The sequence below is a fragment of the Phyllostomus hastatus genome, unplaced genomic scaffold, assembly GCF_019186645.2.
Source record: "Phyllostomus hastatus isolate PE091 unplaced genomic scaffold, TTU_PhHast_1.1 phas_scaffold_21, whole genome shotgun sequence".
NCBI classification, from domain to species: domain Eukaryota; kingdom Metazoa; phylum Chordata; class Mammalia; order Chiroptera; family Phyllostomidae; genus Phyllostomus; species Phyllostomus hastatus.
The window spans coordinates 46,867,534-46,884,036 of NW_025334017.1; the positions used below are offsets into that span (position 1 = coordinate 46,867,534).

Genomic DNA, 16,503 nt, shown 5'->3' on the forward strand with positions numbered 1-16,503 from the left:
ATGTAGATCTCGGCGGCTCGGTCGAATGTGGGCCAAAGTTCACCGCGTCTCCCCTTAAAGGGGCCACACACCGTGTCCAACACGTTTCCGCGTTGACTGCCGTCACTGCCGCCACGGCCAGCCCATCTCGCACGGCTGAGTGAGCGCATGAGCGAGCGAACACACCCATCCGCTCGCTGGCTCGCTCAGGGCTCCCTCGGGTCCCCCAGGGGCTACAGGGGCGCCACCTCGACTCGGGGGAGCCCCCAGGGAAGGCAAGCGCTCCTGGGCATCTGTCTGCTCCCGTTCACTGGGCTGACTCCTGGACCTGTCCCTGCCGCAGTCCCCACAGTGGCAACAATGTCCCCCAAGTGTGCAGCGCCTTCTCGGGGACAAAGGAATGGCGGTTCACCACCACCACCACCTCGCATGGACTTCCGTGGGTGGACACGGAAGCTCCCACAGAAAGCAGAGTCTAGGGCACTCCAGAGAAGGGACTGCAGGCGGAGAGAGTCGGACGGCGACGAGGAGGGAAGGGCGCCCTGCCCGGCACCTGGCGGCCGTGGGTCCTGTCCCAGCGGCACCCTGCCCTGCCCTGCCCTGCCCTGTCGTGCCGGCTGGGAGGGGGCGCCTGGCAGCCCCCTTCTGTAAGTGCAAGGGAGTGGGGTGTCCAGGCCAGGATTTTCAAACTGCCCCGGGGGTCTGAGGCGCCCTTGGGGGTCCAGGCAGCTGCTCTTAGCTGCGTGCAGGGGACCCCACACAGTATCCAAGTTTAACAAAATGGATCCTGCTGCTGAGGAATAACGTAGCAATGGACCGGATTTCTTCTAAGATGCTTCCCAGGCCCCAGACTTACATCTTTTCCCGGAGACCCCTCCCGGCCGGGGGGCCCCATGGCACCAGGCTCTCCCTAGGTGAGAAAAGCAGAAACAAAATACCTGCTGTTAGAGAGGAAGGCCCAGAACTCCAGCTGCCTCAGCCAGCGTCTCTGAGCATCAGAGAGGGGGGAGGACCCAGGAGCAGGCCCGCCAGAAAGCGCCCACCGAGTCCAGGGCCTGTGTCGGGGTCTGCGGGGCCCCAAGGCCAGTGTGGGTCCGGCCACGTGCGCCTCTCTGAGCTGCAGGGGGGCACACACACCTGCCTGGAGTTCTGCCTCCTCTCCCGCTGGCCCATGTGACCTTCCTGAACCCCCCTTCCTCACCTAACCCAGGACATGGCAGGGCTCTGCCCCGGGGACCCGGCTGCCTGCCACTCAGGGCACTGGGGAGAGAGGGAGGGAGCTACAGGACAGGAAAGCAGGCCGCTGAGCTCTGGGCCCGGGGAGAGTCGCCCTGCCCTCTGGCCTCGGGTGCACAGCTCAGCCCGTGACCGCGCCGGACTCCAGGCTGATGTGGTCCAATCGGTTGTAAGCCAGAGTCTGCCCCCGGGCCCGGGAGGAATGCCCGGGACACTGGAGCAGGAGGGCAGTGCCGCTTCCGGCTTCTCTCGGGTGACCAGGCACCGCACCGGCCTGCAGGGCCCGGCGCCCAGCATCTGGAAGCTGGGACAACCTCCAGGGCTGGACGGCCACTTACCCGGGGGCCGGGCGCACCAGAATCGCCCGTGTGTCCCTTGAAGCCCTAGGAGAAGGAGAACACAGTTATTCCACCGCAGGGCAGGCTGGCATGGGGGAGGGGCAGGCGCCTGGCTGGGGGCCGGGGGCTGGTCGGGGGAGGGGGTCCAGCCGGATCCTGACTCCCCTCACCCAGACGGACGGGCTGCGAGGTGCGGGGCCCTGCTGTGTGCCCAGCACCGGCCGTGTCCCGGAAATGCCCTTGATGCCTGCTGACCGGGGGCGAGGGCCTTCCCCCGGCTTGGCCCGCAGCATGGGCGGGGCTGCAGGGGGTGCCCCAGCACCTCCTGGCCCTGACCACCTTCTCATTGCTCATCTGCCCGACCTCACACCACTCGCCGGGACACCCTCTGCACGGCTCCTGGGCGAGGCGGGGGTACTTAGGGGCGGTGCCCCACCAGGCAGCCTCGGATGCCTGCGAGGCCCTGAGCTGAGTGAGCGGCTGCGCTCTGAGCCTCCCTCCGACCCTGGGGCTGATTCCCGCCCTGCTGCTTCGGGGCGACCCTTACGTGACATGGTGCGACCTCCCACAGGCCTGTCCCCTGGTGCCGGGACACAAGGTATCAGTGGCTCGTGAGGAGGAGGGGGACAAGAGGGAGGAAGTCATCTCAGATTTGGGTCCAGATTCAGCCACTGCGACCTGGGAAAAGTCAGCTTGCCCCGGGCCTCCCTCCATCCCCGTCCAGGAAGTGAGAATCGTGGAAACACCCAGGTGGGCTCGCTCCTGACCCGAGGGAAGGGGCCGCATGCGCCGCCACCCGTGACGGAGCCGGGGTGGCTCTGGGGGCAGGTCTGGGCTGCAAGCACAGCTCTGCTCTCTGCCCATAAAGTCCGGTGCCTCACTCCCCCCCATGCTGTGACTCAGTTTCCACAACTGTACAGTGAGGCTGGAGCCCGCCTCTGCACAGCCTCGGAAGGGACTGGATGAAAGGCGAACTGTGCCCTCGGCGGCTTGCAGCAGGCCAGCCCCCTCCTCCTGCCCTGCCCGGGTCCCGGGGGCCTCCTCACAGATGCCGGAGTCCCAGACCGGCCGGCTCGGAGGCCGGACACCTGCCGTGCTCTCCTCCCACGTAACCAGGGGCCAAAGGACTGACTGCGGGACACGCACGCGGCGTGCAGGACCCTGGGCTGGGGGTCTTCATGCTTTCTCTTCTCCTATAGGGTTCACAACCGCCCTACGGAAGTGGGAGCCCTGGTGACCCCCCGTTCACAGAAGAAGAAACAGAGGTTCAGAGCGGTCCCCTGACCAAGGCCACAGCATTGATACTTGGAAACGTGAAGGCTGAACCCAAGTCTGTCTGCCCCAGAGCTCGGTTCACTCCCGAGAGCTTCGCCTGGACTCACGCCCTGCAGGTGGAAGGGGGCGGAGCCTCCCTCCCTGCAGGAGCACCACCCTCTGCCCCTACACTGAGCTGCTGAGCTCCGATGCCTTGCGACTTGCAGCCCACAGACGGGTCCCCCAGACTGGCCTCCAACGCTGAAAGGAGGCCCCTCCCGCCCTTTAGGCCAGAAACCACCTTCACAGACACCACTGATTCTGCGTTTTAACCTCCAATAGACAGTGGGATTCTCCATTCTCAGGGGTCATCTGCTGGTGCAGTCAGGTGAAAGCAATTCAGCCAAAGGAAATTGACTTTGTGTCTTATTTCCCCGTATTAAATACAAGCCACATGAGTTATTGGTTGTTTTTTGTTTTTGCTTTTGTTTTTTTACAGAAAAAACACACTAAGGAAAGAGAACTAGCATTTTGATTTCCTTGCCGGATAACTGAATTTTAAAAGATTTTAATTTTCATTAAAAATCGTATTTCCCCCAAAAACAAATTTAAGAAATTGTGTAAACAATTTTAAAATTATGGAGTAAAGCATTTAGCAAAAAAAAAAAACAACAAACAAACCCACAACAAAAGAAACTCAACAACCTCAAAATACATAGATTGAGTTCATTTTTATAGAAAAATGTCTATGTATATTTACATCTGTAATAGTTTGACAACTAGGTTTGGATATGTAAATGTTGGAACTCATGCACAGAAAAAAAGACCAGAAAAAATACCCTAAAATTTTCATCAAGCTTTACCTCTGTGTGTGGTAGAATTCTAAGTAATGAGATTTTCTCCTCTATTGCATTATTTTGGGTATTTTTCTAAGCATTACCATCATTATTGTTACTGTTTTGCAACGAGAATGGGTTACTTTTGCAGCTGGTGAAAAACTCTTAGCTGTGAAAATGTTCAAAACTAAAGCCGACTCATGTTTAGGTTCTTTCATCCAGAGGAAGCCCATTCAAATGACAACGAATAGGACAAGGACAAAGTAAAACGCAGAGCAATGACCTCATCACGGTGGTGGCAATTTGGGAAGTAGCTTCTACAGCCGTGGGCTCTGAAAGAACTGAATTTGTCACGTCGGAACCCCGAAGTCTCAAAGGAGAGGAACTCTGGACCCTGGGGTCGGGCAGTGGGGGTCACCTCCACACACCGTGTCAGCCAATGGTCGATGGCTTTATACCACCAGGGGCGCACACGCATGCACACACATACACCCATGCACACACATTCACCCCCACACACACATACACCCACGTGCACACAGGGCACTTACGGGGGGGCCTCGGGCACCCTCGAGTCCTGGCAGCCCCGGCTCTCCGGCCTTGCCCTGGGAGTGAGGAGGAAAAGAAGGGCGTGAGGTCGGCATCTTGAGGACCGTCCTGTGTATTCCCGCCTGCCTGGGCCCCCACGTCCCCACAGGCCCGCCGCTGTCCCCCTGTCGGCCCATCCCCTGGCTCCATGCTCCGCTGTCATCCACACGAGTCCCCACCCTGGCCCTTGGAGGGCTACATCCCGGTCTCCCTGGGGCGGGGCTGGTTACAGAGTGTCATCTCCACGGTGACGAGTCCCCGGGCCCCTTTGCCTTCTCAGACGTGCTCTGGGCAGGCTGAGAAATTACGTCGACATCCTCGCTGCAAATGACTCCATTCCTGCCCACGAAACCACTCAAGGCAGCTGGTAACTACCGCACCTCACAGACGGGCCCCGAGGCTCCGAGAAGCTCGGCCAAGGTGACGAAGGGCAGGCCAGCCCGAACCCCGGCTGTGTTGGACCCCGGAAGGCCGCTCCGCTCACCCCAGCAGCGCCTGCCTGACCAGGCCCTGCGGTCTCCCAGCTGACCCCACCCCACCTTCTGGGCACTGAACAGAAGCTGCGAGGACCCCTCTGCTGCTCAGCCTCTTTGCCACCAGCAGCTCCGTGCTGCCCTGGGGAGCACTGGCCATGCATAGAAGCCAGGGAGTGACGGGCACTAACGCCCAAACAAAGTGGTCAGAGGGGCTGGGGCACGGAGGGGCGGGGCCGCGGCTGAGCCGCCAGGTCTGCTGGGGGCTGCGCAGTGGCCTGGCCCCACCCTCCGTGTAGCTGGGGGTGCGCCCGTTTCCCCAGAGTGGCCCCTCCCTGGCACAGCGGGTAACCACGAGGGTCAGAGGGGGCCCATTGGTGCAGAGAGGAAGGAGAGAGAAGCGCAGCTGGACTCGGAGAAAACCTTGCAGAGAGAAGGAGGGTGGGTACCAAGCTCGGCTCCCAGGCCGGTTTTCGTCGGTGTCTTCCGTCTAAGCCCAGCCGCGTGATCTCAGGGTGGCCTTTCCCTTCGTGGATCTACCCCTCAGGTGCACACTCAGGACAGTCCTGCCCCATGGGTGTCTGTGACCATCCATGGGAAGAGGGGCCCGGCCTGGCCCCTAGGCAGGTGGAGTGGCCACCCCATCCCTGGCCCAAGTTACCAGCAGAAAAATGCAGAGGGTTCTCCACATGCCAGGTGCAGGCGAACGCTCGTGTGATCACATCACCGACTCCTCGCCGTAGCGGGCGAGGGAGGGGGGCCGCTCTCCCTCCGACCCAGAGAGGGCGGCTGACCTGCTCCGGGTCGGCCGGCCAGCAGGGGCGCTGAGCCAGGCCTCTTGGCTCTGGGCCTCTGTACCTCATTCTGAATTATAATTATTGTTCCAGTGACTCCTCATGAAGGTGATGCAGCAGGCAAGTCAAAAGGCTGCCTACCTAACCACCTGTCTGTGCATCCACCCATCCAATTGTCCATCCGTCATCCATCCATCCATCTATCCACTGTCTACCTATCCATCCGTGTCCCCAAAGTATAGAACCCGAGTGAGTCAAACTACAGAGGGACCGCCTGCCGCCTCTATCTGCCGCCCAGCCCCGCCCTTGCTCACTCAGGAGGGCGCCTGTCCTCTGTCGGACACCCGGCTCCTGCCGGACGGAAGGCCGTGTACAGATGGCCCCAGTGTGCAGACTGTGAGGTGTGCAAGCCCAGGGCACGGAACCGAGGCTCCGGGAGAACGCCCCCCAGTCAGGACAGGCTGCAGCGCACTGCTGGGCAGTGCGGGCTCCCGCCCTCCGGCCAGGGTGCGCACCTAGCTACAGGCCGGTCTCATGGGTCCTCCCGGGCGCCCAGCAGGACCGAGCTGGCTGCCTGCTGGACAGACTCCCCCACTGGCCTGCAGTCAGAGGCTTTTCCTTCCTCGTTTCCCTTCCTCCCGCCCTCTGTGGTCTCTGGGGTCGCCCTCAGCACTCCGCCGACCTCCAAACCCTCATCTGCAGTCTGCTCTTAGGGGGTCCCCGAGGCCCCCTGTTCCTGGGCCCAGGCCCTCGCAAGCAGCTCGGAGTGACAAACGTCAGGATGGCCACAGGCTGATGTCCTAGAATGAACTGACCAGTGAACCCAGGAGTGAGAGTCCCCGAGTCCCGCCCGGGGCCAGGAGACCAGCCTGCAGCCCCGTGCTCCAGCTCACCCAGAGCAGGCCCGGTCCTAGACCAGTCTGTGCCCTGTGCCTGGCGCGGGCCTTTCTGGAAAAGGCCTTCCACAGACAGACCCCGCGGACCAACAGCCTCAGGGACAGCACAGCGCGCCGTGGTTCGCTCCCAGCTCTCTGCACTCCTGCACCCCGGGGCCCTCACTCCCCGGCTGGGGGGCCTCGGCCAGCCTGCCTCTCCTCTCCGTGCCTCCGTCCCCTCGCCCGGGGCAGTACTGACACCTGCACCCCAGCGGGGGCCCTGGGGGTCGCTATGGAAAAGGTATGGGAGCTGGGGCCGCAGAGACCTGGCCCAGCTCACTGCGTGTGGCCCCGGGCAGAAGACATTAAGGAAAAAGGACACACACACACACACACACACACGACTCGATGCCGAAGCCGAAGCAGGGGCACATGGTCCTCCCTGGCGCCAGCGGGTGCGGCTCTCCGGTGCTCGGCGGGTATGACCGGCTTTTCATGCATCAGACCTCTACCCCGGCCAGGGCTCGCCTGCCTCGGTTCCCTCCCCCGTCATTCGGATCGAGGCTGCCTGGGGCAGTTAAAAACACGCAGAGGACGGGCAGACGGGGCCAGGGCCCGGGCTATGATTCTGCCCGGTTCCCGTGGCTCCGGGCCCACCACCTCCTGCCCCGGGACCCAGCGTCCTCGGCTGCGCAGTGGAGACGGCAGAGTCTACCCGGCAGGCTCGCCGGCACAGAAACGCCTTCTCCTGGTGCCCGGGGCGGAGCAGCCCCCCACCCCGGTGCAGCACGGCTGTTCCCGAGGGGGCGCTACCCTGGCCGGGGAATGGTAGGAATTCAGGGTCTCTCACCGGCTCTCCGGGGGGACCGGGCTTCCCGTCTCTGCCCTCCTTGCCTTCCGCTCCCTGCAAGAGAAACTCGAATGCGTGACGTGTCCAAGGGCCCCACGAGGGAGGGGAGGACATGCACGGCTCCAGCCGCACGCAGAAGCGGTTCGCCCGGCAGGACAGGGTGGGTGCCCTGGTTTCTCCCCGACCCCCAGGTTCCAGCTCAGGTGCCGGCCCGCAGCATCTGGCGCAGAATGGAAAGGCAGGGCATCACAGTGGTTCCTTTATCATCGCTGTCGGTCTAGAAAAGACGGTCCAGGACACGTCTGTGAGGTTGGACGTGGGGTGATGGGGCCTCGTATCTGGGACCTGGGTTGACCGAGGGGGTAGGAGGGGAGAGGCGGGCGCTGAGGAAGATGAGGAGGAGGCTGCGAGGCACACAGGACAGCCCTCTGCACAGCCCCTGGAGCCCACGAGGGGCTGGGAAGGCCCAAGGCCCCCACTGCTTCCCAGGGGCGACGAGAGGGCTTCCTGGGCAGCAGAAATGCACAGGCAAAGGCCCTGTGGCACGAGAGGGGGGGATGCCAGGTGTCCTGGGAGCCAGAAGTGAGCCAGTGAGGCTGGAACGTGAGAATGTACCCTGTGGCCAGTGGGGCCCCGGACGCAGGCGCAGGCCAGGCCGGAGGCACACACGAGGCCTCGCTCTCAGGGGGGGCTGGGGGGCAGCCCCCGGCCTCTCTGGACCAGCCTTCTCGCCGACACGGAGGAGGGCCCCACTGCAGGGGGGAGGCTGTGGAGGTGACCAGCCCCGAGAAACATCGGGGGACAGTGACCCTCAGACGTGACAGAACTGGGACGGGCGAACCGCACTTCTGGGGACCGTCACCCAGGAATCAGAAAGGCTCTCCATGTGCAAGCCAGGCCGTCACAGATCTGACAACCAGCAGCAAGGGGTGCGAGGCGACGGGAGCATGGCGGTGCGCACAGGACGGGGCATTCACTGGACAGAGTGGGGAGAGAACTTCCGACCACGTGACAGCCACGTGGAAAATAGAAAATGTGCACGGTGTCACAGTTGTCACCTCAACCACGTGTGCACACGCGTGCATGTTCTGCCCGTCTCCCTGTGTGGGTGTGCGGGGGCTCTCTTTATGCACGCACACACACGTGCACACACACACACACACACACGTGTGTGTGGAGAGAGGTGAAGCCGCTATTTAAATAGGCAAACAACAAATGCACACATAATAGAACAATGCTTAGACGCCCTGCACCGAAAAGTTAGTTCTCTTTACTGGCTATTTTCCCCTCATGCCCTAGAGCACACACCCACCCACCCTCCCCCAGGGACCATGCCTGCCGCCGCGATGGTGACAGGCACTGCCGCCTGCTGATCTGCGCAGCGGCAGAGAACCCAGACTCCCCCCACCTTTGGTGGCACTTACGGGGACTCCGGGGAACCCAGGCGGGCCTTCGGGGCCGGGAGGACCTTCTTTCCCCTGAAAGATCCAAGACACAAAAACGCCATTACACCTCCCGGGGAGGCTTTCTGCGAGGACGTGACGTTGCACGTGAGGGAGGGGTCTCTGGGGAGAAAGGGAGGGGGCTCTGCCCCCACCTCCTGCCTTTCTGGGCGTCACCCCCCGGCAGCGAGTGCCCAGGGCAGGGCACAGTGGGGCAGACAGGGGCGTGGGCCTGGGCTCACTGTGGCCCTGGTACCCACGCTCGGGAACTCACGACTGGGAGCCTGCCGGGGCAAAGGACACTGGGGCTGTGGAGCTCACAGACCCGGGTCCAGACCAGACTCTGCCCTTTCCCCCAAACTGCCCGAGACCCCGGTCCCTGCCACAGAGCACTGAGCGCAGCGCCACTCGGGCTGACACGGAACCACAACAACAACAACACAGAAACAGCTTAGGGCGAGTGTTCGACCGTCCCTCGGGCTTTGCGATGCTGACAGTGGGGGTTCCCTTAGAAAGCAGCAAACAGCAGGTGGGCGGGTGTTCTCTTTACAGCGCCGGGAAGGGCTCCGTGGGGCCAGAACCAAAGCTGGGGCCGGCCTCATGTCACAAAATCAGCAAACAATTCATATTGTTTAACTCGACCTATACCGGGAGGGTTTTACGGTCGTGTGCCTATTTAACTACGCCCTGTCTTACTTTTTTTAATTGCTGTTTCTGAACTAGCAACACGCATTGTTTGCCCCCAGGAAAACTTTCAAATATTTTCTGGTTTGAGGCTCACGGGGAAATATCAGGACCACGGACAGCTCCCGGCACAGCCGGAAGTCGCTGCTGAGATGGCGACAGAACCGGCGTCTTAGGCGTCTTGGGCAGGGTGGTTTCGTTCCCAGAGGCGGAGGGACTTGTCCCTGGGCCTCGCGCACGGCCCTCCCTGGGCGAACAGTGTGTGCGTTTGCACGGGGGGGGTGGCTGTTGCCGCCTGCGGACCAGCAAGCTGCCGCCTGCAGCGCATGTGCAGTTCGCTCACCTGGGACTTCGGGGGGTGGGGGGGGCTGTCTCAAAAGGCCCAGCCAGACCGTGGTCATGCAAAGAACCGTGGTGGCTGTTTTCTGCAATGTCGACAGCCCTCCGGCCCCACCCCTGGCCACCCCGCCCCGTGGGTCAGCGTGGAGGGAGTGGTGATTTCACGCAAGACCGCCAGCGTGGATATTACTTTGCGTGACCTTGGACAAGTGACCTACCCCCCTCTGGCTTTTAACTCCCCATCTGCCAAGGGGGAGGACTTCTCCTCCTAAGCTCCTGGGTGGCTCCTAAGGTGCCCTTGGCCCCAGCGTCCAGAGAGACCAGGGCCTTGACCTGCCCGCGGGCCGGACTTGGGCCTTGACCCTGAGCACTCGGAGACGGGGTTTGTGCCTGGCGCTGACCCTCCCTCAGCATGTGACCCTGAGCTGGTGGCTTTGCTTCGATGGTCCCCACTTTCCTCGTTTATGAAGTGGAGACAGTGATTCTGGAGCACCCCGACATGCAGGGCCGTCGGGCGAGGTAAGGGACACCCATCTGCCGTGCTGTCCTCTGAGTGACGGAGCAGGCAGGGGCCGCCGCCCTGGCGCCTGCCACCCTGAGGTTGGCCCTTCACTTCGGTCACTGAAACCAGCGAGGGGGCGCCGCGCAGCTCCGGGCCGCGGCTCTGATCGTGGTTTCCGAGCTACACAGCCTGGGTTCCCAGCAGCTGCAGCAGCGGTGGCGTCACCGCCCTGGCTCACAGTCCCCCCTCTTTCCACCCTACGCCAGCCTCCACAACAGCTGGAGACCGGCAGCCGCCTCCCAGCCGGCAGGCTTCCCACACCAGCCGGGGGCGGGCTCAGGATGGGCGTGCTCCCAGCCTCCCCGCTGCAGACACGGGGCTGGGCCTGGCGCAGGTCCGTGCCGGCTGGAAGCTGCGTGCTGCTGTCCCAGATTCCCAGGCCGTTTCCCCCAAGCCTCTGACCCAAACCTCCGACTGCCCCCCCACCACCCCCCACTGTGGCTAGCTGGTAGTGACGAGACCCTGGGGACGTGAGAGCCACGGAGGTCGGAGGGCCAGGGCCGGGCGGGAACTGCGAACACAGACGGAGGGCAGACCCCGTCCGCCGAGGGACTTACCGGGGGGCCTTCGATGCCTGGTGGTCCAGCAGCTCCCGCGACTCCGTCCGCTCCCTGCAGACGACCAGGCCGAGAGTGAGGCTGGCGTGCACCTGCCCGGAGGCCCCGGGCTGTTCTCGTGCACGAGCAGCATGCAGCACCCCCGTCCCGAGCCCTCCCCGGGGGGCTGGGCCTGGCTCCCGGACACAGAGACGCTGGGAAGACCGCAGCCACACTTCGGAAAGGGCCGCAGCCTGTGCCAGCCCGTCATCCCCAAGACGACAGCAGATGGTCTCATTTCACAGGGGACATTTTCCATCCTCTCAGGGGACATTTCCGGAAGGAAGGCAAGAAGCAAGCAATTGGATTCATCTTCAGGGAGACGAGGAGGCATCCCTCGTGTCAGCTCAGGTGGAGGGGTGCACGGACGGAAAACCAGGAGTGATGCAGTGCACAGGGAGGCGGTGGGGGGCGGGCCCTACACGCCTCTGCCTCAGGGCTCTCGCACATGCCGTTCCGCCTGCCCGCGGCCCGATCCCCACGCGGCAGAGTCCACGCCCCGCCCCCTCTGCCTCTCGCCTCGGGTCTCAGCTTCCCGGGGGGCCCTGTCTGCCCACCGCACCCACAGCGGCGGGCCTCTGCCTCCTCACCACCCGTTTTCCGTTTTCCTCCGCGGCCTGGCCACCCTCTGACATCCTAGTGCTCACTGATGTATGTGTTGGGGAATTACAGCTGTGTCTTGTAGGGGGTGGGTAGGAAATATTCCTTAAATAAACACACAGTTTAGGGGCGAAGCGGGTTGGGGGATAAAGGCGAGGGCTCTTTGGACTAATCCACACATCGTGTCTTCCTGGCTTGGGCCCAATGGAGCGAGGTCTCCAAGCTTCCGTGCCTCGCCCGGGAAAGGGCAGAGAGACGTCTCGCATGCCACCAGGCCGTGAGGACTGCAGGAGGCAACACGCACGCTGTCCTTGACCCAGAAGAGAGGGTGTCCTTAGGAGCACCCCACCCAGAGCCACAGTTCCCCGGGCAGGTGGGGTGGGGCGGGGGGCACACCCCAGTTCTCCCGTGACGAGCTGTTCAGTCCCAGGCAGCTGGTTTCGCTCCTCTGCCTCTCAGGCCCGTGTGAAGCGGAGACAAAGATGCCCCCGCTCCCTCTGAGCCATGGACAGGATGCGGTCAGTGCCTGTCACATGGGCCCACACCAGGCACACGCCTGGGGCTCCCCACTGCAGGCTCCTGTCGCCGCCGTGCTGACGACAGAGCAATCTTGGGTGTGTGGCTGCTGGCCAGCGTGAGGCCAGGAAGGCTGCAGACCAGACCAGCCATGGGACAGCGAGTTGCTCGCACGGGGCGTCGTTGACACTGTCCCAGAGGTCCCGGTTCACGTGTCTTACTCACGTGCACTGAGTGCCCGTGTTGTGCCGGGTTCTGGAAGAGTTTTAGGGACACACAGACAGCCACCCCATGGCCTGGGGCCGCAGGGGGACTGGGCACGGCTCTGGATGATATGTCTGAGGCCCCATGTCCAACAGTCCCAGGACGGGACGCAGCCTGACTCGGCCGCATCTGCTCCACTGCGGAAGGGCCCAGCCCGTGTTCATGAAACGAGGGATGCCGCTAGTGTTGACAACAAGCCACCCGAGGTCCAGGCCGCCCTGCGCCCGGGCTGCTGCCAGGGGGACTGCACACCTAGCCCCAGCCTCGCCGGGTGGGGAGCTGCGGCTGCCAACCTGGACCCTGCCACAGTAATCAGCCAAGAGCTCCCGGCGTCCTGGACCCCGGGGGCGAGCTGAAGCGGGACTGAGCCCCACCGATGCGGAGGAAGAATGCTCACGCCCACCAGAAGGTGAGCTGGAGGAAGGCTGGTCTGCTTGCCGTCCGGATCCCAGGGCACCGGGGACGGGGCGACGAGTTAAACGAGAGCAAACTGATGGACCCCCATGAGGCCGCCCGCGAAAGTACAGGCGGCAGCGCTGGGGCAGTGAGGGACTGAGGCGAGGCCCCGGGCGGGGACAGTGAGCTGAGCGGCGAAGGTTTTGGGGAGGCGCCCGGGACCCTCGGAAAGCTGTCCCGCTTTGGGGGTGACTTACCTGTCATGAGTTTGCTGTAAAGATGCCCTATCAGGCTCATTTATTTTTAAAAAATACATTTAAAACAACTGGATTTAGCCCTGGCTAGCATAGCTCAGTGGATTGAGCGTGGGCTGCGAACCAAAGTGTCTCAGGTTCGATTCCCAGTCAGGGCACATGCCTGGGTTGCAGGCCACGGCCCCCAGCAACCGCACATTGATGTTTCTCTCTCTCTCTCTTTCTTCCTCCCTTCCCTCTCTAAAATATAAATAAATAAAATCTTTAAAAAAATGTACTCATAAAAAAAAACTGGATTTATCCTAAGAATTACCACATGGTTAGAATGAGGGTCAACTGGAAGTTGTTGGAAACAAGACAAATTGCGCTTAATCTCGCACACGTTTTAACTTCAGGCCCCAAACCCAACCTCTCGTTCACTATCCATGGTGACAGGTCAGTCCTGATGGGAAGCAGGTCCTCTCCGAGTGGCCTTTCACCCACTTTCGGGAAGGTCTGGGAGACCAGGGCTCCTGGGAACCACACGGGACTCCCTGGGGACCGGTCCTGGGCTTGGTCAGGAAACTGAGTCCCACCGCCTGTTACCATGGCTACGGTTGGTAACCACCACGGGGACCTGGGGCAGAGGACCAGTGAAACTAATGACGGAAAGCCTAGGCCGCAGGGAGACGGTTTGCTAAGGGGGGCACCCACTGGTGTCAGAGCCACAGGTGCTACGGAAGCAGGAGCCTGACAGGGTGGGCCGGCGCACCGTGAGTGCCAGTCATTATCGTTACCATAACAACACGTGCCTCGGAATCACGGGGCGATCGGCTGAAAATAGTGACGATGAATGGCAGTAACATGCAGTTACTGCGGCTGTTGTTGATGGTAGCGAATCCAGGAAAGCCGGGGCTCACGTGATGTGGCAGGACTCCCAGAACCCCTCGCCGCCGCGGGCCAGGTTCCCACGGGGGGCGGGCGGCCGGCTGCATCTGCGTCCCTTACTCAAGACCCAGCCCTAAGCCCTGGCCTGCGTTGCTCAGTGGATTGAGTGCGGGCTGCAAACCAAAGTGTCGCAGGTTCGATTCCCAGCCAGGGTACATGCCTGGGTTGCAGGCCATGACCCCTAGCAACCACACATTGATGTTTCTCTCTCTCTCTCTTTCTCCCTCCCTTCCCTCTCTATAAATAAATAAATAAATTTTTTTTAAAAAACACCCAGCCCTGCAGCTGTCTCAGGCCTCCCACCTCTGGCTGGATAAAAACCAACCAACCCACCAAGCCTCCCCCTTGCCCATGGCCCCCAGTGCCAACAGCATTCGGATTCCACTGTCCCTCCACGCCCCCCAGGGCCCCTGCTCTCGCCCCCCCAGGGCCCCTGGGACCTGTAAGGTGTCGGCTCATTCCTTAACACAGGAGGTCCATCCAGCACGGACGGCCCCCTCTCCACTGAGAACAGGAATGTGTTCAAATCAAGGTCGAAAGAGGAGGGGATGACAGAGGGTGACTTACGGGTGGTCCGGGGTTCCCTGGGGGCCCCATGAAGCCTGGAACACCGGGGTGACCCTAGGAGACAGAGAGGCAGACCTTTAAAGGGGCTCGTGGACGGCTCGGTGCGCCTGCCGCCGGTCAGGCAGCAGCCCAGAGCCTGCCCCTGCCTCCAGGGACACGGTGGATGGAGACCCGGGCAGGCGAGCAGAAGCCCCGTTTCTGCGCCCCACTGGGCTTGGGTGGGCCAGCAAAGGAGCCGACCACAGCCACAGAAGCACGCCCATCCCGAAAGGGGCCTGTTTCCAAACGGCGTGAAGAAAGTCGTGTGGGAGAGGGCGTGAGGACACGGGCAAGGAGAGTGGCCCTGACAGATGAAACCGCCACGCCGGGCGACAGGCTCAGGGCGTGGAGTGCCCTGTCACGCAGGCTCGCCAGCAGACAGACGCACGCAGAAGACACAACGTGAGCCCACGGGGGACTGGCTAGGCGGACGGAAGTATGATCTCCACACCGTGACAATAACACGGTTATTTTAAGAAAGAGGTTCATGTCCCCACATGGGGAGGGCTCCGTGTGTATCGCAGAGAGAGCTAGACAAGTCCTAGTGTGAAGAGCACTGAAAGGACATTTAACTTCATACAGCCATTTACACGAGCAAGCGAACCACCCTGCAACAGAGGACTCCCCTCGCCTCCACCCCCGGCCCCAGCCCCGGCCCCCGGAAACACCAGCTGGGACGCTCGCGATGGGTCTACCGCCTCCGGCCACCCGTCCTCACGAGACTAACCCAACCACGTGCTGGTTTCCAGGGTCACGGGGGGGTTTCAGTTGAGCCCGCCTGTCACTCAGACCTCTCACCCAGCTCGGCCTCTCGAGTGCCTCACCCCCTCACGGGGTGAACGCCTTGCGAGGGTCGGATCCGCCCACCCCCACCCCGTGTCTCCGAGCCCGTGCGGCACCCGGCACGGAGCTGGTGCACCATGAGCACGGGCTGAGGGATGCAGCGAACAGTGAGACATGCAGGGAGAGGGCAGCTGGGAGAGAGGAAAGGAAACACCGGGCACAGGGAGTCAGCAGCCAAGCAGAGCACAGGGTGGTCAGCGCAAGCAGCAGAGAGGCCGCCCAGGGAGCCGACAGGAGCTGAGACGGCGGCGGCGGCAGCAGCAGCAGCTGGTGGCTCTGAATACAGGTGAGGGGACTCGCAACGTTCAGATCCGCGGGAAGAGCAGCACACCATCGCTGGCGCCCCCCTGTGGTGCCTCTGGAGATGCGCAGAGCCCAGCAGGGGCATCTGCCAGGCACTGCAACAGCCCCGTGCGTCATGGCATGGGAACGTGAGAAACACCTGGGGCGTCGCAGGAAAGAAAGGGACGCTCTGTGATAAATGGCCGCCATTCCCGTGGACAAGAAGCCCTGAAAGCAAGAGTCCAAAAGAGTGTTGTTAAAAAGGCAGGCTCCCCAGATCACTGGGGAGGAGGAAGGTGACAGTCAGCCAGAGGATTCAGGTGGGAGCCAGGAAATGAGATGGACAAAAAGCCCTCCCTGCGCACACACAGGAGACGAGTGACAACGTCAGAAACGGCGGAAAGGTGCCGAGGAGAGACGGACTCTCCTCCAGGCGAGTGATCCGCTACGAGGCCCTTACCTGCTCGCCCTTCTGCCCAGCCTCTCCGGCGGCTCCACGCTCCCCTCTGCTCCCCTGGGGAGGACAAAGGAAGCCAGTCAGGGGGCGCTCTGCTGGGGCGGCCTGCGCCCGTTCACCTGCCCGTGCACCGCTGCACCCCCTCCCCCGCTCTCCACCGATCCCGTATCGAGTTCACCCCGTAGCCCGGGCGGGGTGTCAGCAGACAGAGACCCCGTCTGGTTGAACGCCTGCTGGTGGGACGGTGGGACTGGGCTGCGGGCTTCCGGTGGGGGCAGTGGAAACGGGGCTGGGGGGCAGGCAGAGCCCACTTCACGGACAGCCATGTGCGTCAACCCTTGAGCACGACTCAAGGGCCCCGGAGACCGTCGGAAGGCCGTGCGGTGGCCCTGGACATCAGAAGGGCTCTGCTGGCCACGATACGGGGCGGCTGGAGGGCCAGCTAAGAGGAAAGTGGGACACTGCGGGCGTGGCAGGGGACAGAGCAGGTCAGCTCGGTGTCCGTGGGCATC

At 62.5% G+C, this 16,503-nt stretch overlaps 1 protein-coding gene across 1 annotated transcript in view; it reads right to left on the bottom strand.

The window, feature by feature from the left end:
• The window catches only part of COL22A1 (collagen type XXII alpha 1 chain), a 167,873-nt gene that overhangs the window by 16,978 nt on the left and 134,392 nt on the right, over positions 1-16,503 (bottom strand). The window contains exons 46-53 of the mRNA XM_045861103.1: positions 15,995-16,048; positions 14,371-14,424; positions 10,808-10,861; positions 8,648-8,701; positions 7,224-7,277; positions 4,195-4,248; positions 1,554-1,598; positions 836-889 (exon numbers count right to left, since the gene is read on the bottom strand). Coding sequence (XP_045717059.1) covers positions 836-889; positions 1,554-1,598; positions 4,195-4,248; positions 7,224-7,277; positions 8,648-8,701; positions 10,808-10,861; positions 14,371-14,424; positions 15,995-16,048 — 423 coding nt within the window. The remainder of the gene's footprint in view (positions 1-835; positions 890-1,553; positions 1,599-4,194; positions 4,249-7,223; positions 7,278-8,647; positions 8,702-10,807; positions 10,862-14,370; positions 14,425-15,994; positions 16,049-16,503) is intronic.